This window comes from Tympanuchus pallidicinctus, unplaced genomic scaffold (genome assembly GCF_026119805.1).
Source record: "Tympanuchus pallidicinctus isolate F22 unplaced genomic scaffold, pur_lepc_1.0 scaffold30, whole genome shotgun sequence".
NCBI lineage: Eukaryota > Metazoa > Chordata > Aves > Galliformes > Phasianidae > Tympanuchus > Tympanuchus pallidicinctus.
The window spans coordinates 5,285,842-5,309,987 of NW_026294748.1; the positions used below are offsets into that span (position 1 = coordinate 5,285,842).

Consider the following 24,146-nt stretch of genomic DNA (forward strand, 5'->3'; position numbering starts at 1 on the left):
AAACTCCACTTTTAGCTGTAGAAATGGTCTTTTAACCTCTTCTAATCTCTTCCTTATCTTCTTTTTTAAAAGAGAGCTGCTATAAAAATGTTGAAATAAGAATTTTCTCATCATACAGAACTCGGTTTCCTGAACTCACCACACCCTCCAGTGACCCCAGCATACCTTACTCCAGTTTCTTTTTTTCACTCATCGACCAACTAAAAAACTGTACTCTTGCTGATTTATCTCCTTCCCTCAGATCTAAACCTGCATTAGTGAAGAAGGGCAGGTTTTTTGCTGAGTGAGAAATCAGCAAATGAGTAATTAAATGCTTTCCTTCTTGTTATTTTCAGCCCCTCTGCAAGATTGACAAGCACGAGCCGAGACGCTAACGTTCAGTTCCTGTATGTGCAGCTTTGTCAGCTTGCAGAGGGAGGTGTTACCTTCTTTTCTTCTAATTGTCTCTTGCTCCTTTGCAGCACTACTGTTAATCCGGGTTACTCTGAGTTAATCTATGCTTGAAGAACACGTGGGAATACATCAGTAAACCTTTCTATACCCATGGCATTCTCTACAGGAGCCTCTACTGAGCTACAAAAGATCCAAGGTCATTTTTTACAGCATCTGACCAACACTAAGAAGCAAAGGCAAGAAGCTTGTGGGATTTAGCCTTACTTCTCCCATCTATTTCCAATGAGAGCTGTGAGTTCAATGCTCCTTATCCAGTTCTGTGAATTTGAATCAACAACATACTTACATGTAGAATCAAAATACTTCATTAACCACTGAGGAGGCAGCATGGTTTTCAGGGGCAGAGTTACCTTCAAAAGCTAATGACAATTGGGCTGTCAATACATTTACAAATCAATCTAGATGCTCAGTTAAACAAACATGCTCTCACATGCCTCTTTTTAGGGCTCTGGCTTCAAAGCATAGAAGCAAAACAGAATTAGCTGCATTACAGTTTTTCTGGTACTGATGGTCACTTTCACGTCATTATTTTCAAGCTTTACCTCTGGCACCGTTGTGCGTCGATAAAAAGAAAGTTTATTGGGACATACATGGATGTCATCAGCAGTAGCATACAGTAATGTGGATCCTTTTGTTTAGGTCTTACAGCTAAAGGAAAATCTCTTGGTAGCAGAGGTGGGGGAGGAGGGAGGTAACGTTTGCGGCTTTACTACAAGAGACGGGTTTCTAGATCAATATTACTAGCTGTGTAGATATGCATCAGCAATAATATGGCCTGGGTAATGAGAGAAAGAGAGGAAATAAGCAGTAGATACACTCACAGTTTGAAGAGTTTGATATTTGGAACTCAGTAGAATAGATTGTCCTGTGCATACATTGCTGTTTCTACCAGTACAGTTCAGGTTGGTGCTGCTACCAGAGCTGCAGTCTGGTGTCTGAGATGGTGCAGCAGGTTAGCAATGATGGGTCCATCACCAAGCAAAAAGAGGCTGAAAACCCCATTTGTATGAGGATGCTTTAGTGCTTATTTTCATAAATAGCTATAAATATGCACTTATAGTCCTAAAAAATAATAATAGTTATATTGTTCATTCAGCAGTTGTTCTTAGGCACCACTCCTGGAACTGATAGGACTCCGTAAGCCATGAAGTGCACCCAGCCCTGTTTACACACTGGTGCACACACCAGTGCTCTCATGTTCACACATGCATGAAAGCAGGAGAGGCACAGACACTGGAAAGGGATCCCGTTCAGAACAAAAGATCTGAAAGAGAATTTTGCATTTGAGATAAAAAGCTGGTTTCAACCTAAGTTGTAGAGCTAAGCTCAAGATGTTAGAGCCATCTCTTCTAGGCAAGCCATGCACACATCCATGTTTGCTCGAGTATTAATACCATGCTCCTGTGACTGCAGGTGTCCAGCAAACCCACAAATGCCTGCAAATCTGAAGTTAATGCTCCCTTGGCTCCTTTTATTTTCCTGCTGGTGCATGTTTGCTCTGAGATGAGACACAGGTTCTTTCAATAAGCATTTGAGTAAACTCAAGCAGAATGAGAAGGTTGCATTTTTCAAGGGAAAAAGATGGGGTGCTGTGGAAGAATTTCATGTTCTGATGTTTTATGATGAGAAAAAGTATGGAAGATGCTCCATGTCACAAAATTGTATGTTTATCATAAATTCTAGGCCTGATCTTTCTGAGATGTGAACTGAAATTAAGAGAAAAGCATTCTGGAAAGGCAGAAGAGACCCAAAGAGAACAGATTCTGCAAGAATTGCTATAAATGTCCTTCCCCCAGTGTGCCTCACTTTATCAGCATGTCATCTCAGGTCTTACTTTAGTGAGGTGTGAAGTGTGACCTTAGTCACTGCTCCTTTTAATTTCTGTCCTTTGCTCATAGCATTCTAATGAAGACTTGTACTCTTACACACTGACTGCAGCAAAATTCTGCCCAGAAGAATGCTGCAAGGAGTCATAAAAGCTGGGCCTCCCTCCATCTTACAGCAGGATTGTCATAAAATTAAAACAAATAAGTAAAATAAAAGCATGAAATCCTCAAGACACGCATGCTACTACTCAAAGTGGCCACATCCTGTTAGGGTAAAATCCACAGTGGTGCAGAGAAACTACACAATGCTCTCAGCACCTCTTTAAAGCCTCAGAGTGAAACCCCAAATGCCTAAAATCTAAGCAGAGCAGTTGTGCTGTTTTGGTGTGTGTTTGGTTTGTTTTGGGCTGATCTTCCTTCCCAAAGCAGGAACAGTTTCATACATCTCAGCTGCTCCATTTACAGTCTGGAAAGGCATCCCCCATGTTTTACTGGTGTGGTGAACAGGAGGCACCTCGTGCTGGCAGCACCCAGCTGAGCCACGAAGGTAAGTGCACAGAGGCTGAAGGCATGCACCAGCACACGGGTCAGTCGATGAGAGAAAGTGAAGCACCACCACCAAGTAACACTATGAAAATACGGCAATTACAAAACATTTCCAACAGGTTTTTGCTGCTGTGTATTAGAAAGCCATTCTGCAATACGCCATCCAAACACTACTGGGGTATCAGCGAACAAAGAATGTAAGCCTTGGAAATTTCAGGAGGCTTTGTTCAAAACTGCTTTTGTGGGGCTCGTGCAAATGTGAGCAAACATCTGCACAGGGTGTTTTTGTACTGGAGAGTAAGATTCTTGTCCTACGAGTCAATGCCTTCTTGCCAGGAAAGGCCATCTCTAAAAGGCCAAAGCAAGGGCAATTTAAAAATGGCAAAACAGACATTTAAAAATGGCTCAAAAAGGAAACATGTTCTTAGTTTGAGATCTTGATGGCCAAGTTTCAGGATGAGAGCGAATGAGCGAACGCCTACAGTTCACAAATGACAAGAAACAGTGATTGCAGTAAGAAATCCTACCCCGCCCTTTGCTATAGCAACACCAGCATACAAGTTGTCTTCTCGTGGAAGGAAAAAGAGACAAGTATGGTTGTCATCTACATGGTAATGCAATGTTTTCATTGAATGTCCCTCACATGGTCTCTCTTTTATGTCCAGAGCGTGAGCATGAAGATATTTTCACAGAATGAAAGCAGCAGTTACATAAACTGTGCTTTTTTTAATTAACAGTCGGGCCTTGGCAAGTGTAGTTATTTTAATTAATTATAGCCCACATGTAAATTCGAACTGAAATGATTAAACCAGTTTGAAACCACACTATTTGTTATTGTGAGGAAGTCCACGCATGGGCATCTTGTTGACATTAGATGTACCATTTTGGATTTAATTTGAGGCAATAAAAGCCAAAATTCCCAAAACACGATATAAATTAAGCCAAAGCAAGATGTTAACCCGAAGAAGATGTGGGCTGTAATATCTGCAGGCATTCAGTACAAATATTATAGATTATTTAAAATTAATCCAAACACAGACTGTCATCAGTTTCTTTGGCTCCTAATCATCTTCTGCAAGTGTTGTTCACAGAACACGGAGCAATGTCATTATGAAGATGCATTAATAATGATTCAGATTTGTTGTACTTCTTTCTGCATAGAAGGCCCCAAAGCATCACTGCAGAGGTCGCTTTTCAAACCAGCCACTCCAACTCACATGTCAGATATTGAACAGATTACCCAAAGAATGCAGAAAAAAATTGCCTCTCACCACCAAGGCCCGTGATCTGTAATTCCCCTCTCAGTAAATCATTATTTTTGAAGAAATAAAGGTGCACTCCACACCTGGTGCAGATACCAGTGATATCACATTTGACAGCTGACAGTGGGTGACAAGGAAAGATGACCTACAGTCCTGAGCTCATCCCAAGTACCTCTGTGTTTGTGTGGCATTCCCTAAGCTTTGGGTTAAAGAATACCAACAGCTTCAATTCACACTTCCACACACATCCACAGAGGACATAAATACAGACCAGGATGGTCCAGACCACATTTACTCTTTAACTTGCTGTTTCCCCAGGAGCATGCAGTTCTGAACACGCAAGACAACACGATAGCAGAGCTATCCATGTATTACAAAGTCAGCCTGCAGCTGGGTGGGTTTATGGTTAAATTATTCTGTGTATGAAGAACCAGCTACCAGAAGGTCTATTTTCAAGGCTTTTCCTAAATGGCATGAAAAGATTAAGAGCAAAGTACAGGCCCAGCACTGGGGTTGCAGGGTGAAGGGGAAGGTTTTATAGTGCTAGGCTCAGACTCCTATCCTGGTCAACCATGCAGTTAAAAGTCTTTGACTCAATTAAAGCAATTAGTCCACGGAATAGTTTGACTTGATGCTGAAAAAGCTTTTTCACTTGTCTTGTTTACAGTGTTCAAGAATACACCTGGAACGTGCACCCCTCTAACATTTCTGATCTGAGCTGCCTGCTACAGTCAGGTATCATTCAGTGTTTATGGAGCAAAGTGCTTCTTAACCACGCTTCTTAACCACACATTTCATCCAGTCCCTCACTGTGCTCTAAATAATGAAAGAACTTTTTCTTCTCTTTTTCTCGCCAGTCGTTTACCTGCTTCTTTTCTGACATATTATTTCCCAACCCAAATGCATGGATTTGGGAGAAAGAAATGCATGCATCCTTCAGGACAGCAAACCGAAGGGTCTGATTGCTTTTAAAGTGCTTTCTCCTGGGTGCAGCACAGGTTTGCTTTACTATGTCCTAGAATTTAGAAGATCTACCCCAAAGCGCAGGTTATATATAGAGCTCAGCATATTAAAAACATTTAAGTATCTCAAGCCACATCCTCTCTCATTGCCCTTCACCTGAGACAAGTCATGCAGGGTGGCCTAACCCCTTCCTTTCAGTGGTAAACTGCAGCAAATCTGCCAGTGCATGGCTCCGATTCTCCTTGGGAACCCACTCAATTCTCTACAGCAAGCAAATTTGCAAGAAATCTCCAATAGCCCTGAGGACACTGCAGGAGCTTTCAATCACTCGTGTAAGTGCCCCATACAAAGAAGAGATCAGTTACAGGAGGAGGTCAGCAGGAGACATGGATCTGCAGCAAGTTGCTGATGATCTTAGAATTGCTCAGTAAGAGGAACCCAGCTGAGATTCTGCTGTACCTGTATCCTGTGCCTCTCAGCTCAGCCAAGTTCTTTCTGGACTACAAGTGAAGCAGGAAAATAGAGCACAGGGCTGAAAAGCAGATGCAGGAGCTGGGGCAGTGACCCAGGACATGGCTGAGTTCCTCCTTTTGCCACAGCGTGACCGTGGGCCAAGCTGCTAAGAGTCACAGTTCCTCATCCCCAAAGCTGGGACAAGGGGTGACAGCAACAAGGTTGCAGCATAGAGGGACGGGGAGAAGAGGAGATCCTAGGAGGCACCACGGGCTGTGTGGGCCAGGGGAATCCTTCAGCGCCTTTCAGAGGCTGGTGCTGAGGGTCACGGTCTGTGGAGAAAAGCAAGTCCATGTGTGCACTGGAGCAAAGGTACAGATGGGAAATTTCTGCACTTTCACTGTACAATATTTAGGGCTCCACAAATCAAAGAAGGTTGTGGTGCACTAAATGTATCCTGAATGAGGCCCAGGTTACTTTTGCTACAGACCTGAAGAGGTGGTAGGGGAGACGTGTCTTATTCCTGCCATAACTCCCAAATTTTGTCCTTTCAGCGCTCCTGCTTTCTCTCTTCCTTTCTGACATCTCCCCTTCTGTTCCCTCTGTCTTTCCTCTTTCCATTTTCTCTTCCTGCCCATCTCCTTCCCTCCTCACTTCTCTCGAGACCCTTCCAAACAGTGCACTTGTCACAAGCTGCAATGCAAGGGAGAAAGTTTCAGTTCCTGCCAGAATGCAGCTTTTTTCTCCCCAGGTCAGCAGAAAAAAAAAAAAAAAAGAAAAGAAAAAAAAAAAAAAAAAAAAGAAAAAGAAAAAAAAATAAGAGAGAAAAAAAAAAAAAGAAAGAAAGAAAAAAAAAAAGGCTTTTAAGAAGAGATCAACACCCCACCCAGGCGATAGGCATCTTTCGAAATCCTCCAACTCAAACACACCCACAGTGTCTCTCGCTTCAAGGTTGCTGTTTGAGCTACTTGTGTGCTGCAGTGCTCCCTCAAGAAGAGCCCGTAAGCATTGCACAAAGGTCCCCCAAAGCATGAAAGCAAATCTGCTGCTGCCTGGCCCTGGAGAAACAGCATAAGGCACTTGAAGGAACTCAGAAGGCTTGGTTTATCTTTGCAGAAGCTGAAGTTTAGATGAGGGTAAAGGAGGGGGAACCGTTCTCTAAGCCCCAGCAGTGTTCTCTCTTGCTCAAGGCCACCAGAGGTTGGTTATGTTCGTGGTTTTTTTGCCACACTCTTTGCTTCCCCTTCCCCTTGCCTCTCCCCAAACTAGGGTGATGTTTCTCCTCCAAACCACCCAGTTCCTTACTCCCTCCAGAATTACTAGAGGAAACGCCCGGACGACCAGCAGAACCAGCAACGCATTTCAGACAGGACCAGGCGAGGAAATCAGAGCCGGCTGACACTTAGATGCCAGCGGCACACATCTGGGGCCCGGAGCCCCGCTGTCCCCAACCAGCCCCCTTCCCGGCGGCCCCGAGCGGTGCGGAGCGACGGGCCGGGAGCTGTCACTGCCTTTCCGCCGCGGCCCCGAGCCGGCACGTCCCCGGGGCTCACCTCGGCCCCTCCGCCCCGCCGCGGGGGCAGGAAGGCGGCCGGCCCCGCACCGCCCCCGCCTGCGGAGCCCCGAGTCCCGGGAGGCGGCGGGAGAAGCGGGGCAGCCCGGCCACGGAGCCCTCCGTGCCGCGCCGCTCTGCCGGGGGTCCCCGTCCCCTCCCGCCCCTTACCTTAATAGTGCCGTCCATCTAGAATAACTTCCAGCCGGTACCAGCAATATTCCACACATTGACCCGGTTTAGCCTGCAGCTGAAGCCTCCCGAAGTTTTTATCCGTCTCTCTTTCACTTTTCTTTCTGTCTTTCCAGGGATTTTGCTTTCCTCCGCTTATCCCCTCGCCTTCTCTCTCCCTCTCCCTCCCTCGCTCTCTCTGCCGCTCTTTTTTTAACTTTGGTTGTTGCAGCAGAGCGAAAAAGAGACAGTTAACCGGATGAAACGTTTTTTTCTGCTAATTTTGGGAAGTGAAGTCACTCGAGGAGGAAACTTTCGTCTCTCCACTGGTCCTGCCTTCTTGATCAAAATATATATTTTTCACATACAGGATATTTGCTCCATTTAGATAAGAAGGGGCAGAACAATAGCTACCTCTGTCAGCTCTTGTTTGTCGTGGTGCAGCGAGTCCAACGAAGAACTTGCCTTGCACCCCAGACCGTATTAGCGAGCACTGTGTGTCATCCCACAGTTTAGTTTAACATGTTTTTTGCCTTTTTTTTTTTTTTTTCTTTTGGCTGGAGCAGCTTCTGCCTGACTCACTGAATTTCCGTCTCTTCCCACAGATTTTTTTATTAATGCGTTTTCCAGTCATAGGCAAAACAGTTAGGGGAGAAAACCGTAAATACAACGCAGTTGGAGCGTGCAAGGAGAGAGAGGGAAAAAGAAAAAGGCATGAGAGAAAGAGGGAAAGGGAGAAAGCGAGAAAAAAGAGAGAGAAAGAGAGAGAGAGAAGGAAGGAAAGAAGGAAAGAAGGAAAGAAAGAGAGAAAGAGAGAAAGGGAGGGAGGGAGGGAAGGAAGGAAGGAGGGAAGGAAGGAGGGAAGGAGGGAGGGAAGGAGGGAGGGAAGGAGGGAGGGAAGGAAGGAGGGAAGGAAGGAGGGAAGGAGGGAAGGAGGGAAGGAGGGAAGGAGGGAAGGAGGGAAGGAGGGAAGGAGGGAAGGAGGGAAGGAGGGAAGGAGGGAAGGAAGGAAGGAAGGAAGGAAGGAAGGAAGGAAGGAAGGAAGGAAGGAAGGAAGGAAGGAAGGAAGGAAGGAAGGAAGGAAGGAAGGAAGGAAGGAAGGAAGGAAGGAAGGAAGGAAGGAAGGAAGGAAGGAAGGAAGGAAGGAAGGAAGGAAGGAAGGAAGGAAGGAAGGAAGGAAGGAAGGAAGGAAGGAAGGAAGGAAGGAAGGAAGGAAGGAAGGAAGGAAGGAAGGAAGGAAGGAAGGAAGGAAGGAAGGAAGGAAGGAAGGAAGGAAGGAAGGAAGGAAGGAAGGAAGGAAGGAAGGAAGGAAGGAAGGAAGGAAGGAAGGAAGGAAGGAAGGAAGGAAGGAAGGAAGGAAGAGTAAAGCCTGATGATCAGAACGTATTTAAAACATTCTGTGGCCCCACTCCATGCTTGTCCCAGGCAGGATTCCCAGCAAGGAGTGTGAGATGGGGTCCGGTCCTTGCCAGAAGGGAGCACTGAGTGAAATAATGCAGGGCAGACAAACGGCTCCAGTAATTAAACGCTCTGGAAATGGGGCTGCGGGAAAGTGGAAACTCTTTTTCCTCTTTCACCCCTATCTCCTTCACTCCCAGTCGTTTCGAGGGCTGAGACATTGGGCTCCCAAGTACAGGTCCTAAGATCAATGGCAACCCATCCATTACACTCCGGGGGCTGGGAGCACCTTTCCCAGCCTCCTTTCCCTGCACAACCTTCTTGCTAAACTGTTAAAATCCCACTCAGATGGAAAAAAAACATACATACAGACTAAAAAGAAAAGACAGAAAAAAAGACAAAAATTTACAGTAATTGACAGATCAGCTGAAGTTTCGTGTCAGTACAAGCACTGCAGTAAGACCAAATCAGAACACCAGCCTTTAAATCCCGCTTTCGGCTGGTGAGCTCCTGCCATGCAGCTCTGCCTTTCATTCAAACGGGAGCGATCGCTCCAAAAGAAACGCGTTTTCCTTTTCCCGGGCAAGGCTGAAAACCTCCGAAGGAGCCGAGGGAAGGAGACAATACGCGCCTGTCCAGCTCCACTTCCCACCCCTCCCCTTGCAGAAGTAACAGGCAGCCACCAGCGGAACACATCATGCAACGCTTTGGGCGTCCTGTGCTCCCCACTTCTGCAAACTGCAGCAGCCCGAGAAGAGCCAAGAAAGAAAGTGACAAGGCAGGAGGACGCTCCTGAACGTCAGATCTCTCGGTGGAGGGCATTACCTTATCCAGTGCCAGCTGGGTCCAGTCTTTTTGTTTCCCCTGTCCTTAGTCCAACCACGGGGAGCAGGGGGGATCAAAATATATCCAAAGTTATTCTGCACCCGCCCTTTCCAAACGAGAAATGCAATAATGCCACTAGTGTTTCTACTCGGCTGCTGCAGAGATGCCTTATTAATACTTTATTTCTCCGAGCCCGAAGCTGGCAGGAGCGAGCTGTAGATTCCTCTTGCCCCTCCCTCCCCTCCCTCCCCCCTCCTCTGAAATTAGTCTCATCAATTCAGCTACAATTTGGGAGTTCAGATGCAGACACGGAGCTGAACGTGACCAGACCTGAAGCTTTGCTTGCCGCTTGCCGGCGACTGAGGCCGCCTGCAAGCAGGAGGTGAAGGCGGAGGGGCAGAGGGGACAGCCCGGCCGCCCCCCACCCCCGTCCTCCCCTGTCTGCTTTACAATCCAGGGGGCTGCGCTGGGGTCCCCGGAGAGCAGCACATCTGGATGCTGCTAGCGGGGTCAGGTCCCCCCTTGCCTAGGGCCACAAGAACTGGAGTTCAATTAAAAGAAATCGCTGTTAACCCTTTGCTTGCCTCATTACTCTTTTTGTCTTTCCCTTCCTCCATTCTACCCCTTCAGCTACACTTTTCTCTGCTCCCCCTTTAGCCTGACCGCGTGGCTGCTGCAACCAGAAAAACCAGAGGTTAAAAGGAAGAGTGAAGCGCATCCTTTCAAAACCCGAATGGTTTCCTCTCTAGACAACACTCTCCACCAGCCCCGAAAAACAGCAGAGCTAGAGGGTGAGAAAAGAAGGGGGGAAATACCGTGGAAGGAGCCTCTCATCCACGGACCTCACGGAGCTCAAGGCTTCACCTAGAAATCACCTGAAAACGGGGCCAGAGTGTTGGAGAGGAGTCCTACATGTCCATAACGCCGGGCTGCTGAAGTAAACCAGCCCAGCCCTCGCAGCATCTCCCCGGCGCTCCCAAAGACAGGCAGATGTCAAGCATCTCCGGCCGTCCCACCTAGAGATAATTTAGGAGCACGACTCTGCATTTTATTGCTAGAAGGGCACCGTGACACTCGGGGCTTATTTTGCATGTCTGAGGGCGATTCAAAATGCGGCACGTTCGGGTCACCCAGGTTGGACCCATCAGATAAGATAACGAGCGAAGTTGCTAACCATTATAACGGACAAGCTGAACAATCCACTCCTTTCCTCCCAAACAGCGTAACTATTTGCTTCATCTCGGGGTTATCTCAGACTTTAGGAACAGGCTGGAATATCCACCGGCTCCGTGCGCCGGGCTTTGCATCGCGCGAAGTGAGCGGTGCGCTGGCTGCGCCACTCCGCTCTCGGATATACGTACGTATATCCAGTAAAGGAATGATGATCCGTTTAATGTGGTTACCAGCAGACATCTGGAAAATCATTTGATCTTGGCAACCGCGGAAGATTGCAAATGCTTGCACTGGGACAGGCTGGTAGAAATCAGTTGCTCCTCGATTATTATTTTTTAACTGAGCTTATGAATAAAACGAAACTCTCGTCCGATGGTTTTAATTGTTTCAATACTGATCTCGAGCTCTTGGCGTGTCCCCACCTCCTCCGTTCGTCCTCACAGTTGAGCTACAGGCTGAAGCCACACGCGGAGGTACAAATGCCGGTTTGGTGTATGAGGACACGCTGGGGACAGACCGAGATTATCTCACATCCAGTACGAAAGGAGTAACCTCACGTGTAGCCCAACGCCAGTCCTTAGCGGGAGAAAGTAGCCTCAAAGATACGGCTCCCTAATTCACGCGAGATTAGCGCTCATCACCGAATAATTAAAACCATCTAGTTATTCCACAGGCGGAATAAACATAAAGAAAAACTTCCCGGGCCTCAGGTTGGAAACGCTCTTTTCGGATGACGAAAGGGGTTGGGTCCTTCCAGCCCCTCGTGTCCAGCAGCATCAGCTGAACTGTGCCCATCCCGCAGCCCGGCGCTGTGACCGGCCGTGGGACGCGGCCGCCGTTCGGACCCCGTCACGCAAAGCGGCCCGCGACCACCTCTGGTTCTGAACTAACTTTGTCTGTACACGTGGCTGCCTTCCCTGCGCTGGATATATTGAATACATACCAAACTTTCTAAATATACCGTCCTCTAGAAAAGCATTTAAGATGTTTACCATCCTCCTTTGCCCGGGGCTGCATTCGCAGAAGGCCAGCGCCCCTTCTGCCGCAGTCCTTGCCGGAGGGAAAGGCTCCACCGGCTTCAGCCAATGTTTGAAATTTCCTGCTCTCGGTTCCCTCTGGCTTCATCGCAGAATGAAAACGCAACGTGTTTTGTCTGTTTTCTAAACCCACATTCTTACAAGCAAAAAGCCCCAACTACAGCCCTGGGATTTGATCCCCAGGAACGAATCCCGCTTTAAACTAATTGGGCAAACCTCTGCCTTTCAGCAAAAGCAATAAAGAAGGTGCAGTAGGGTTTTCTAGCTGTAGCACATGGATCGGGTCCTTCCCGGTCCGCAGGAACAGCCCATGGGATTTGAGAACTTGAACCCAGAAAGTTACTCACTGCTAATCAGCGCTATGTAAAACACAATGTCTTAAAAGTAGCGTGGAGAAGATGCAGTGGCTTTGAAGCTGCATTGCAATTACGCGGAGAGTGGGCAAGCAGCGTCCTGGCTGGTTTTATTTGAGCTCCATGTCCCAATAAAACAGCCCCCGCCCTCCCTTCCTCCCCCATCCCGCAATTATTGAAAAGCTGAGCACAAAAAACAAAAATACCGAAGGCCAAAAAAACAGACGGCAGCGCACCAGCTCCAAAGGTCTGGCCCCTCGCTTGAGGCCATAATTAATTTGAGATTTATTTTTATTGGAGAACCCAGTCTCGTCTGACCTTAGCCAAACAAGACTCCAGCTAGACCCTTGATGCGCTTGAATGGAACAGAATATTTCTCTCTAACTTCTCTTCAGGCATCTGTGCCTGCTTTGAATTTGTTCCTCAGACTTCATATATTTGGAGATTTGCAGGAAAGATTTTAAGCATTTTCCCCCTTCAGCATTCACTTTTTCTTCCAGTTTTGTTCCCCTTTCTCGCCACATAGGGCTGGAAACGCATATGGAAGGCTGGAATACAAAACCCACTGGTTCCAACATATTGGTGGGGGTCGTTTTTCTGCAAATCGTGAAAAAAAACGGAGCCATTAGAAGGTCGCAGAGCTGAGGAGAGATTCGGCTGCTTAAATGCCGGTATTTGGAGGGGACGGAATCACCGAGTGTAAAACCTTGTCCCCTGTGCCCGAGTGTGGTTCATTTTAGAAAGTCTCAGCGTGCCACATTTCCAGGAGAAACGACGTTTCTCCTCCAATTTCTACTGAAATCCAAATAATATCATCAAAGTAAAGAGGGAGAGAAGCAATGCCAGCCTTTCCCCACGCAGCGCTTGCCTTCAGCACGGGTGAAAAACAGGCAGGGTTTGTTGGGCACCAGAAAATGGAAGGGGATTTTGTCTCTTTAAAACAGAGAAGCGGCTGCAAATGAGAGCTAAACCCTTAAGCAGCAGGCTGTCGGGATGCACTGCTGAAGTCTAACAAGGCGTCGCTGCCTCAAAATGAGAACGATTCGGTGCACACACAGATCAACCATCACTCCGTGTGAGAATGACGTAGGAACTGATGGAAGCAGCAACTGCCCACCCTGCCCTGTCGGCAGAGCTGCTGCAGCCTCCCGTTCTCTGGGGTCCTGATGGGGTCCTCCCACCAGATGCCAGGACCAGAAATTCTGCTCTACGCCGTGAATTGCAGAGGAGGAGAGGGAAAAAAAAAAAAAGAAGAAGAAGAAAGAGAAAGGCAGAACTGGGCAAGGATAGCCTCGGTAGGAGCAACATTGCTTGAACTACGAGAAAAAAGTCCATGAAGTCTGATTTTCCCCTTGTCTGCGGGGCGCAGCTTCTCTAGCTGCCCTTCAGTGCGTGCCGCAGGTTTCTGCCCGCTCTCCGCAGCCGCGTTTCCAGCATCCGTGTGTCCGTGAGCGCCTGTGGGATGCAGCCAGGCTAACAATCCCTCGGTTGGTCCCTTAGCTATCCTTTCTGCCGCAAGATATCTGTTGATAAAAATAATCATCATAATAATAAATACTAGGATATTCTTTCCACACAACCTGTGCCCGGAGCAGCCCCTGGCTGCTGTTGTTTCTGTAGGAGAAAGAGTGTCCGTGCCAGGTTTGTCGGTAGGCTTTGCATTGCCTTCTCCAAAGAAAATCCCACTGTTTTGTCCTTCAAGAGAAAAAAAAAAAAAAAAAAAAAAATCTCTTCGGGGCTTCTGTAAACTTTCCAGGCAGAGGGAAAGCAAGAACAAACCAAATATTGTTTCCAGCCACCCAGACTATTTTGCCTCCATGAATATGCTTCTTTGTACGGTACCACAAACATTATGGCTGCATGAAATCCATTTTTAAAGCGAGAGGTCCTGCGCTTGCACGGTGGGTCCTTCTTCCCATCTCAGGGAGCTGAGCTGGTCTGGAGACCTGCACAAGTCAGCCCAGGGGAATCCCGTGTCTTAAGGTTGGGCACCTCAGGGAAAATCATCCGCAGCGAGGTTCTCCTTGGAAGGGGAAGACAGGAATCCTCAGCGCGGCTGGAAAGCAGAACACCAGCCGGCGATGCGGTGGTGGTGTGGCTCTCTAGACGAAGGGGTCTTCCGAGGCTGAAAGGGCGAGAAGTGCGATCTCCCCACTGCAGCAACACTTCACAGATACTTAAGATTGGAAGAGACCATTAACGCCCTCTTCTTGCACTTCGCTTTCAAACTCTCGCCTCCGCTGCTGGTACCCGAAGCGGCCTAAGGAGCGCAGCTCGGCTGGATGTTGTCAGAGGGCTGAAGAAAAGAATCACTGAATCGTGGGGGTTGGAAGGGACCCTTGGAGACCATCTAGTCCAAACCCCCTCTAACGCAGCCTGCTGCAATAGATTGCAGCATCGCGACGTTAGCTCCTGCGTTGCCTTTACGCTCACATCCGAGCACAGAGTGGAGATACAGAGTGGGAGTGAGGATTGCTTTGGTCCATAGCAGCCTGTGGCAGTGGTAATAATTAGAAATTCAGCATGCAAAGGTCATGTTGCTCTGCTTATAGTCCTAATGCTTTCCATATCCTTGCAGTCCGGGTTCCAGTGCTGTCTTTTAACATCTAATTTCCCAATTATATTACATGTTTCGTTCTCAAAGTCAGATACTCATGTTTAGATGAGATTAGCACCCCCAGATACACAGTAAATTGTTAACTATTAACTCCTTGCTGATCAATAAGTATCATGATGGTATGCAGAATAGAAATATTTTATCAAGAACACAGAAGAAATGAGTAAGGATCATAAATATCTTGTAATACTTAGGATTTTCTACTCCACTGTTGCATTAAGGCTCAGACAAGAAGGATGCACAAGAGAGAATGTGTGCTGTCATGAAGTTAAATAGGATCTTATAACTGTGCTCTGGGTGCAGATCCATATGTTGTATGATGTAAATCAAGGTTACAACATCGGCAAGTAAGTGTGACTCAACATAAACCACCTCTGTTAAAACAAACCATTTTAAAATTGAAAACCTCTACTTCCTCCCTCTCCAATCTCCTGCCCCACGCTTTTGCATTTAGGAAGCTGTGTGGCCTGAGGGTGGTCACAGGTTGTTCTGTACCTCAGGGGTATGGCACCAAACTTGTTCCTCCTAAACTTCCCTGCTTGTAAATCCTCTCATTTACAACTATTAGAGATGAGCTGCTCTTCTGAAGAAGGCAAAGAAAAAACGCAGTGCTTATATACTTATATATACCATGCATTCGTTGAAGAGAACTTTCTGAACTTTGACACTGATCCCAATCTTGCTTTTCTTCTCTGTGATGGAGGCACTGTGCCAGTCATCAGATGGAATTCCATGAAGGTCATAAAAAAAAAAACAACAAACAGAGTTCATCTTTCCCATAATTCAAACAGATGAAACTTGTAAAGAAGGAATGACATGAAGGGGGAAAAAAAGAAAAAAGAGAAAAGGAAAAAAGAGAAAAGGGAAAAAGAGAAAAGGAAAAAAGATGTGGCTAGAGGGAAAGAATTGGAATTTAACTTCTTGCTTTCTAAATGCCTCACCACAACTTGGTAAATCCTCAAAGATGAGTGTGGAGAAGCAGCAATGAGAAAGCAAGCGTTATCTAAAGCTGAACAGTACTTCCTTCTTGCACAGCACTTTCGTCCATGCTTTAAAGATGGAGAAATTGAAACAGAGTTGAAGTGCCTTGCTCAGGAAAACCAGTGCCAGAAGGGATGGGGTCAGTGTGCACGTTTCCTGACTCTCTGCCTGGATCCTGAGCCAATGCCAGTTCTACAATAACCCAGACTCAGTCAGCATCACCGTGTGGGCCCTGAGTGCATTGAAGTCAGTGGAAACTGTCATCAAACTCAGAGGAGCCAGAGACTGACTTAACCTGTGTGTTCAAGGCTCAGATTCTTCGGCATTTAAGCATATTCTTACTTCTAAGAGCAACTTTGTTGACTTCAAGGAGATACAAAGGTACTTTTTTTGCATCACTGTACTGAACTGCTCAACTGAAAGCTTAACAGCTCCATAGGAGATGTCTCCTTTTCCTTCAAAAGAACTTCAGATCAGTCCTAAGAGCTTCCTTTCAAAACTCTGCTGCATTTTTAAGCACAGGAACAAATTATTTCCCCAGTGACACTGGCGTGAATGAAGCTTTACAGACAAAATACCAAAGACAGAATGATGGCAGTTGATGATGAAGGGCTGTAAGAAGAGGCCGAGTTCAGCATCACGCAGCCCACCCGTCCCAGCACTGCTGAGACACTGGGTGAACGCCCAGCTGTGGGAGTTCTTCCTGGTGGATAAAACACACTTATCTGCAGAGCTTTGCCCAAGCGTGTTGCCTGCAGGATCATACAAACCAAGAGGGCTATGCTGACACAGTTACGGGTTGACTCACTCAACCTGGTTGGAATATGAAGTTATTTAGGCCTGGATCTTGGTTCCACTGAATTCAAAAGGAGTCTTGCTACTAACTGCAGCAGCAGCTGGATTTTGCCTCGCAATAAAAGGCAGTAATACCATAATAGAGGATGTCAAAGGGCCTTCATCTCTTCGTTGTGAACGGAACACTAAGATCATTTCTCACACGTAAGAACACCAAAGAGAAGTCAGTCCTAAAGCTGGGCCCAGACTGCATCATTTATTTCTTTACTTGAACGTTTACTGAATCCCCTTTCTTGAGACTTTAATTTCATTTGTAATGCACAGAGTTTATATTCTTCCAGAAACTGGTCCAAAGTCATATGAACCTAATAAGCAAAATTAAATCATCAGCATTCCCTGAAACACTGGGTTGTGACTGTGACCCTAGGGGGATATGAACCCCATCTGGAATCTTCACCATTCCTGGTACAATTCTCTCTAGAACCCTGGTCCAGAAAGATGCACAGGTTCATCCAACCAGGGAATGCAAGTAATTCTATGTGAGCTGGGATCCTTCCCACCATTTCCAACATCAATACCTCTAAAAAACTGCTGGCAAAATGATCTGTGGCCTAGGGATCCTACACAGAAATCATTCAGTATTCAATTCAGCATTCAATTCAATTGGAATTGAGTCAATTCCAATGAAGTGCATGCACATGAAAATCACAACTGACACATGGATCACCGACTAAGGGGGAAAAAAAAAGAGACAGAGAAAATTCCTGTAATAAATTATTCATTACAAATCACCCACCCAGCTCTTATTAACACCCTTCTGCAGTTCTTCAGCCTGGGAGAGAAGACATTTGTGTTTTAGATTTTCCCTAAGTGCTGTTGCATGCAGGGTTTGCCTTAAACGTGTAACCCAGATGTCCTAGGCTTGGTTTATTTACATTCTTGGGAACTGTTGTGGTAAAAAAACTATATGATGTCAAATATAATATAGTGCTCAATAGAGTTATAAAGGGACAAGGCTGTGCCAGCTCTTCTTTGGAATTTGTTTTAATCTTATGAAAGAGCCAGAAGTGGCACATTGAAATACATTCTCAGATTCACATTTTAATGAAAAAAAAAAAAAAATACATATATTACCAAGGATTAGAATGCGAGTTCGAGCAGTGTGTGGCAGTATCCATTACCAGTAACACCAACTGAAGTCAGTTTTCCTACTGAATTGATTGAGGAAAGCTATAAGTGATGCTGTGAAAGAAATGCCAGTTTTACAAAGCATTGCCTGCTGTGACAATCCATTTCTTCAGCAACTGAAAGAGATGTTTTGCTTTAACCCATGCAACTCTTTTTCCCTCCCGAATCTGTTTAGAAACATACCATTCAAAGCCAGAGCTTTTCATTTCATCTTCGTATCGAGTTCAGTGGTGGCAGAGAAGTAGAGTTACACTAAATGAAGTTTAGCCTTAGATCAATACTAAATGGTACCTAGGAAATCAGTCAGTTGGAAGCCAATTGAAGAAACTGCTGTGCTAGCAGCAGCACACCACCACCATCACACCCACTGCAGAGGAACAAGGAGCGACCATTAAGGACACCTCACTTAATAGTGGTTACAGCATCACCCACAAAGCCGACCGTCGGTGCACTGTGCAGGACAAGAGCACCTCGACGTCTTGTTACATCTCTTACGAGTCAGCTTTGGACTCAGCACTGCCTACTCCCAGAACCAGAACTGCAACGCTAACCCCACTCCCACCGAAGGTTCTTTTTCTTCCCAACTAAGTTCACTGAGAATGGGAACGAGACTTTCAATCAACACAAACAATTGTAAATTTTTGAAGGATTGTAACTTTGGACATTACCTGTTTAAAGATGCTGTCATGTCTTACCTTGACGTAAGACGAAGTGTCTGGTACAGTCTGAAACATCCTTACGTGTTTAACAGAGATTTTTAAAGGTCCTAAAATTGATCTGCAATTAAAATAGAAAAGAAAGTCTAATCTATCTGTATGGAAAAGTAAAGAAACAAAGCACGTTTACAAAGTAAGGCTAATACTACTACTTAAAGAGAAGTCATCGAGCATTTAAGTGCACACAGATGAGCTTCCACCACAGTAACTAAATGTCAACTATTGGGCTTCAGAACTTCACAAAGCAGGGCTTTGTTTCCATGTTCAACAACAGTTTGTTTGTTTTTGCATTTGGATTTTTCGCCCCCTCAGGAAAAGTGCCTTCTTCACTTCTGGCCAGAGCAGAGGGAAACGTCTGACGTTTGATTAACTGAATTTCTTAGCCAACAATTAAAAGCCATCTGAAATACTCATGTTCTCATGTCGAGACTAGTTAACCCTATTGACTTGTATCCGAGGGTTTCACTTGGCTGAACGAAGGGCAGTTGCCTTTGGTGGCTCATTGAAACCATGCCGAGCCATTAGCCTGCCGGCCTCTATTGATTTAAAGAACCTTTCTCACCAACAATAATTAAACAATAAATTTTAAGTATAGCCAACGGAAATATAGTTCCGCACAGCGCTAAAAACCCAGAGATGTCATTCCCAGTCCTTCCATTTCGGAGAGTGCCGTTTCTCAAACACGGCGCTGCTTTATCTCAGCCTTACATCAGCGCAGTGCATCTGTCTGCTGTGTGTCTGTATACGCTGTATTTCTAAGACTTGATCTCCCGACGAGCAGGTTTTTGCCTCTCCCCCTTACCCCCCCAGTCATCATTGCAGCGATTAACTACGGCCGTGGAAAACGAAAAGCTATGCGGGAAAATGAATCTGTAGTCACTGCAAGGTCTGACAACTTTTTCTTCTCAGGGTCTGCAGCTCCCTTTGAACGCGCCAGAGAACGATTAGCTTGTAGTAATTAGTGCGTCGTTAAGAGCACGAACCCCCTCTTAGCGTGCAGCTCTCAGCGCTGCCGCTTTTTCCGTGGGGTCGGTCGGTGCGGCCAGGGTTTACCGAGGAAAAACTACGGGACGAGAAACGGGCGCAGGGCGCTGCGGATGGGCGCGCAGTGCGGTGCGCCCTTCCCGGTGCCGGCGCTCCCTGCGGAGCGGCTGCTGCTTTGGGGAGAAGCAGAGAAAGGCGGAAAAAGGCAAAGAGCCCAACAGCTCTGGAAAATAACAGCTCTCTATCTGCACGCCGCCCCCCTTTTATTGATTTCTTAAAGCATTTATTACGCGGCCAGCTGGCACAGAAGGGCAACTGATTATAAAATCGGCAATGTGTTTCTGATAAGTACAATTCTTTTTTTTTTTCCTGTCGTCCTCTCTCCTAACACATTCCAGTTTCTTTTGCTTCTGAACTTGCAAGGGGGGTGGGGGTAGACAGAGTCGAGGGACAAGGCAATTTTCCTTAGCCAGTAAATTTTCTAGGGTCAAGGATTCCCGTCTCGGTTTCCCCTGCTCCCCTCTTTACCCCTCGTCGGCGCTCCCCCACCCCCGCTCACCTCCCTCGTACAATTACGCGTGTTCGTATAAATAAATACATCTGCATATTTGGAACCAGCCTTAAGAAGTCTGCTGTGGATTATTTATCAATCGCGTTACCCTGCCAGCATCGGTAGAAACATAAAAGGGCCTCTTAAACTACTTTTAGATCCACCTCTCGCTTAGCCTTATTACTATTATTTAAATGACTCACCTTTGATACCCTTTCCCCTCAACCAGTGGCAGACCAGTTTGTAAAGATCCAGGTTGAGACCAAAACCAAAACTCCCCACCAGCTGTGGGTTACTACCCTGCCGCTGCAGTTTTGCAAAGGAGAGATTAAACTTGTTAGATCCAAAGCAGCGCTGGAGTCAGAATTCCCAGCCCATCCAGACAGGCTGCATCAACCAGGCATTTCCTCAGGGGGCTTCTGCAGCGCTCGCAGCTCCAGTACGTGCTTCCCTTTCCCTCTCTTCTGTGCCCTCTACTTTTCATTTGATTTCCGTTTTCCCCCTTATCAATATTTCAGCTGCTCCCCCAGGTTAATCACGGCTATGTGACATCTTCGCCCACTGAGCCTGCCTGGAGCTACTTGCGACTATAAAGAAGAAGGAGAAAAAAAAAAAAAAAAGAAAAAAAAAAAAAGAAAAAATTCACAACTTTCTTAAAAAAATATTGCTGAGGAGTCAAGCCGAAAAGAGACGCTGAGTGGAGCTCAAGTGCTACTTTAAATCCCCCTTTTAAATAAGGAAGTTTCAAATATCCGTTTTAAAATCATCGTTCCTTACTTTGCGCTTTTCCCCCTGACTCTTACCTTGAGAGCAGTTAACCCGTTTCCCTCTGAAGCAAAACTGCAAACAGCACGGGCTGCATTCAGCGGGCTGTGCAGCCCCACTGGGCTGGAGAAGCGAGAAGGAACCATCTCCAGCCTATTCTGCACCACAGCAATGATTTCTCTCTGCAAGCCAAGACCTCCAGACCCTCTGAGCTACTTAATAATCCCCATCAAAGAGAAACAATCTTAGGGAGAAAAGGAAAAAAAACGTCTTCAAGTCAGGGATGTGTTTTCCCAGCGGTGAAAACGCTCCTGGTCCACGCTGCCATGTCGGAAGGGCTGCTGTGCAATATTTTGCACTAACCTGGGGGAGAAACTTCCCAGGATTTTCGTACGGTATCGATGTTCAATGTAACCCCAGAAGGGTTACCAAAACTATTTGGAAAATGTCCTTCCACTCTCTATTCTCTTTCTCTCCTTCCCGTCTTTGCCCCAAATTCCAACATATTGAAACATTTTTCTCCTTAATAAGAGGAACATATAAAGTGAAGGGGTGAAAGGGCAACTTGGGAGCCGTGCCTAGAGCTCCGCACACAATTTACTCTCTGCTAGACGAGCCGTTTAGCATTCCTCCCAATTTCCAAGGAAAACAGACTCAGACCCGTACCTAGTGGCCAGGGACCTCGCCAGAGCCATTTTTTAATATCGAAATTCTTCGGATTCTTTGTTGTTATTGTTGTTGTTGTTTTTGTTACGCGAGAGAGTTTCCTAGGCACGGTAAGGTAAGCACCTGGGATTTTAGGAGGAAGAAAACATCCGAGGGAAGGGGAAAATCAGCGCGGCGGGGGGAGCGGAGAGGTGTGCGGGGGGGGGAGCAGCTCCTGCGGGCATCCACACAACACCGGCGTTCTTTTTTTTTTTTGGTGGCTTTAAAGAAATCACACGCATCGGGTTAAAAACGAGCCTTAATCTCATTATTCGGCGGGGACTCGAACACCTCTTTGTGCGCCCTCACAGGCGAGCCAGCTCGCGACCGAATCAGATCACATTTCAAAGTCATTTTTCAGTCTTTTCTCACGTTTCCGCGTGTGAATTACAAAAACCACGTCGCTGAAGAGGAACCCCGAGGGCGTAGCGCTGTGCCAACAAACCCCTCTTCCCAGTGCTTTTATCGAGGGGCAGCTAACGGGCGCCCGTATCTCTCCCTCATGCTCTTTCCCCTCCAATTTCCCCCATTTTTAAGCAAACGCGCTCAAAATCGCAGCCTGCTTCCGACAGAGAGAAATACACGGGACCACTGGGCGCAGCACCTATTAAACTGCAGCGAAATAAACTTTAAAGGCCGGTGTTAACAAAAAAGTCGGGATGTAAAGAACCTAAAAGTTGAGAGAAACGCTTCCAGTGAACTCCGAGCAGTTTTTGCTGCTCCTTGTAATCAAACCCCGCAGCCCAGCCGAGAAACCCGTGTGCCTCGTTGTAGTCATCTTGGGAGCTTTACTAGCCCAGAAGAAAATTGCTGGCAAATTGGAAACAGCTGCAGCATGGGACAGCAATCCCCCACCGACCCCCGAGCAGAGAAAGTTACAGCAGTTTTGTTTACTCAAATAGCTTCAATGCAGACACGACATCTCAAGTTTTCATCAACAAACCCTAGGTGACTTGTATGTAAGCAACATTTCAACATTCATCACCGGCAGTGATTTTTAAAGACGCCTATGAAATCTCTCCCTCTCGCATATCCGCGCTTCCACCTCACTTCTGTGGCAGCTGCTCCTGCCTGCGCGATGCCCCTTTAACGGGGTGCTAGCAACACAAACAGTGACTTGAAACCCACAAAGAATTCTATCCAAGGGGGGGAAAGCTGACAAGTGCTCGATTCTCATAAGCCTGTTGGACAATTGCTAGAACAAATGAAACGGTGGAAAAGCTCAGAGCCCTGCAAAATGTGCTCTTTTCATGTTTTCTATTTATTAGATATGTTAAGAGAAAACAGACTCATATGAGTCCCAAATGTAGGCAGAGTATTAAAAGAGGCATGTGTATGCTCCAGCAATTACAGCTGAATTTGATTAAAAACGTCATGAGGACTGCAAAAGCAGGAGTTACCTGATACACTAACCCTGAGGTTGCTTTAGGATGAATTATAACACAATTCATTTTATTTTAATAGGTCACTATAAGATTAACTGTTTAAGGATGGAGCTGTGCTATAAATGTTTACATCAAACCAGAAATAAGCAAGCTTTGCTTTCTGGTTGTTTGGAAATAATGTTTATTACATTTTAAAATTCCTCAACATGTTAATTAGAAATAAGGGGAAAGTATGTGAAGTCAAAAGGAGTTCCACTGCTTGACATACAACCACACACACACTTCAGTGCTTCAGTTTCTCTTTCCTAAGAGGAAAATGTGGTGATTTTTAACTGGCCGTCATCATTTCCACATGCTATGAGTAAATAATGGCAACAACTTTTTTTTCCCCTTATCCTTCTCATGGTCTTGCTCCAAAATCCGAAGGCCTTTAGCAGCATGGGCCCAAGGTGTGCAGATGAACCAAAGCCTGCTGTGGTTCTCTCCTAATAGTCCAGTGAAATCAGCCACCAGAAAAGCCTGTGTTTGGGTTGGAGAGATCTTAAAGACCCACCTGAGACCAAGAGGCAAAATTACACACGTATGACAAACTTCAACACATCTTCCCACTTTCTGTTCCCATATCAGTGAGTGTTTCTCTGAACTTGCTTTTGCTGCTACAGAGGCATCTCACAGATAGGTCCAAGAGACCAAACCAAGGTAGCTGCACAAATTTTCTCTTCAAAAAAGAAAGGCTGAAACAGAGAACTGCCATGGAGAGATGTTCATCTGATTTTTCATCCGGTGTATTGCTGGGAAGTGTTTGGATGAGATGAGAACCCTTCCGTGACTGCAAGTGTGTGCATGTTTGGTATCTTTAAGCAACCTGTGACAAAACAGGTATTTGTGCATGGTTGGAACTCTGAGGAGCAGTCATAATCAGTGGCCATATTGAGACCATTGCTGAAATCAAAATATTAATTCCACAGGCAATTCCTACCTGCCAGTATTTATTTTCACCTACAGTCAACAGGCAGGTCAACTCCAGCAATTTAGCATGAGAAGAAACTTCTGTGAGATTTAAGAGAAAGGAAGCGATCACCTCAGAACAGTTTCAGAGAAATCAGCAAGATCCATTGCAGTGAAGACAGGCTCTTTCATTGGAAGCAGCCAATGCAACTAAAAGCACTTGGATAAATTCCACTGGAAATCATCACAATTGCTATAAATATTTGGGGGAAAACATTTCAGCTTTGCTAAATCATTTTCTAGCAGGAAAAACACATTAAAAAAAAAATGGCGTTTCACTCAGGTCCTGTATTAACGATGGTTGTCATTATTAGTACATTAAAGTAAATAATCATAACTGATAAAATCATGATCACAGCAACAAGCAGGTTCTAGTTACAGAGTTAGAACGAGGGGTTAGGAAAGAAGGAATTGGCATAATTGTTAGATTACGTCTTTTT

At 46.0% G+C, this 24,146-nt stretch overlaps 1 protein-coding gene across 4 annotated transcripts in view; it reads right to left on the reverse strand.

The window, feature by feature from the left end:
• FLI1 (Fli-1 proto-oncogene, ETS transcription factor) overlaps window positions 1-20,469 on the reverse strand; it is an 81,472-nt gene extending 61,003 nt beyond the window's left edge. Inside the window, exons 1-2 of one of the 4 annotated variants that reach the window (XM_052697125.1) lie at window positions 20,047-20,469; window positions 18,262-18,370 (exon numbers count right to left, since the gene is read on the reverse strand). In XM_052697125.1, coding sequence (XP_052553085.1) covers window positions 18,262-18,327 — 66 coding nt within the window. In that variant the 5' untranslated portion in view covers window positions 18,328-18,370; window positions 20,047-20,469. Of the gene's footprint in view, window positions 1-7,226; window positions 7,529-18,261; window positions 18,371-20,046 lie in introns of those variants that run through there. The other 3 variants (XM_052697123.1, XM_052697122.1, XM_052697124.1) reach the window with 3 other exon arrangements.
• Window positions 20,470-24,146: the final 3,677 nt, after the last annotated feature.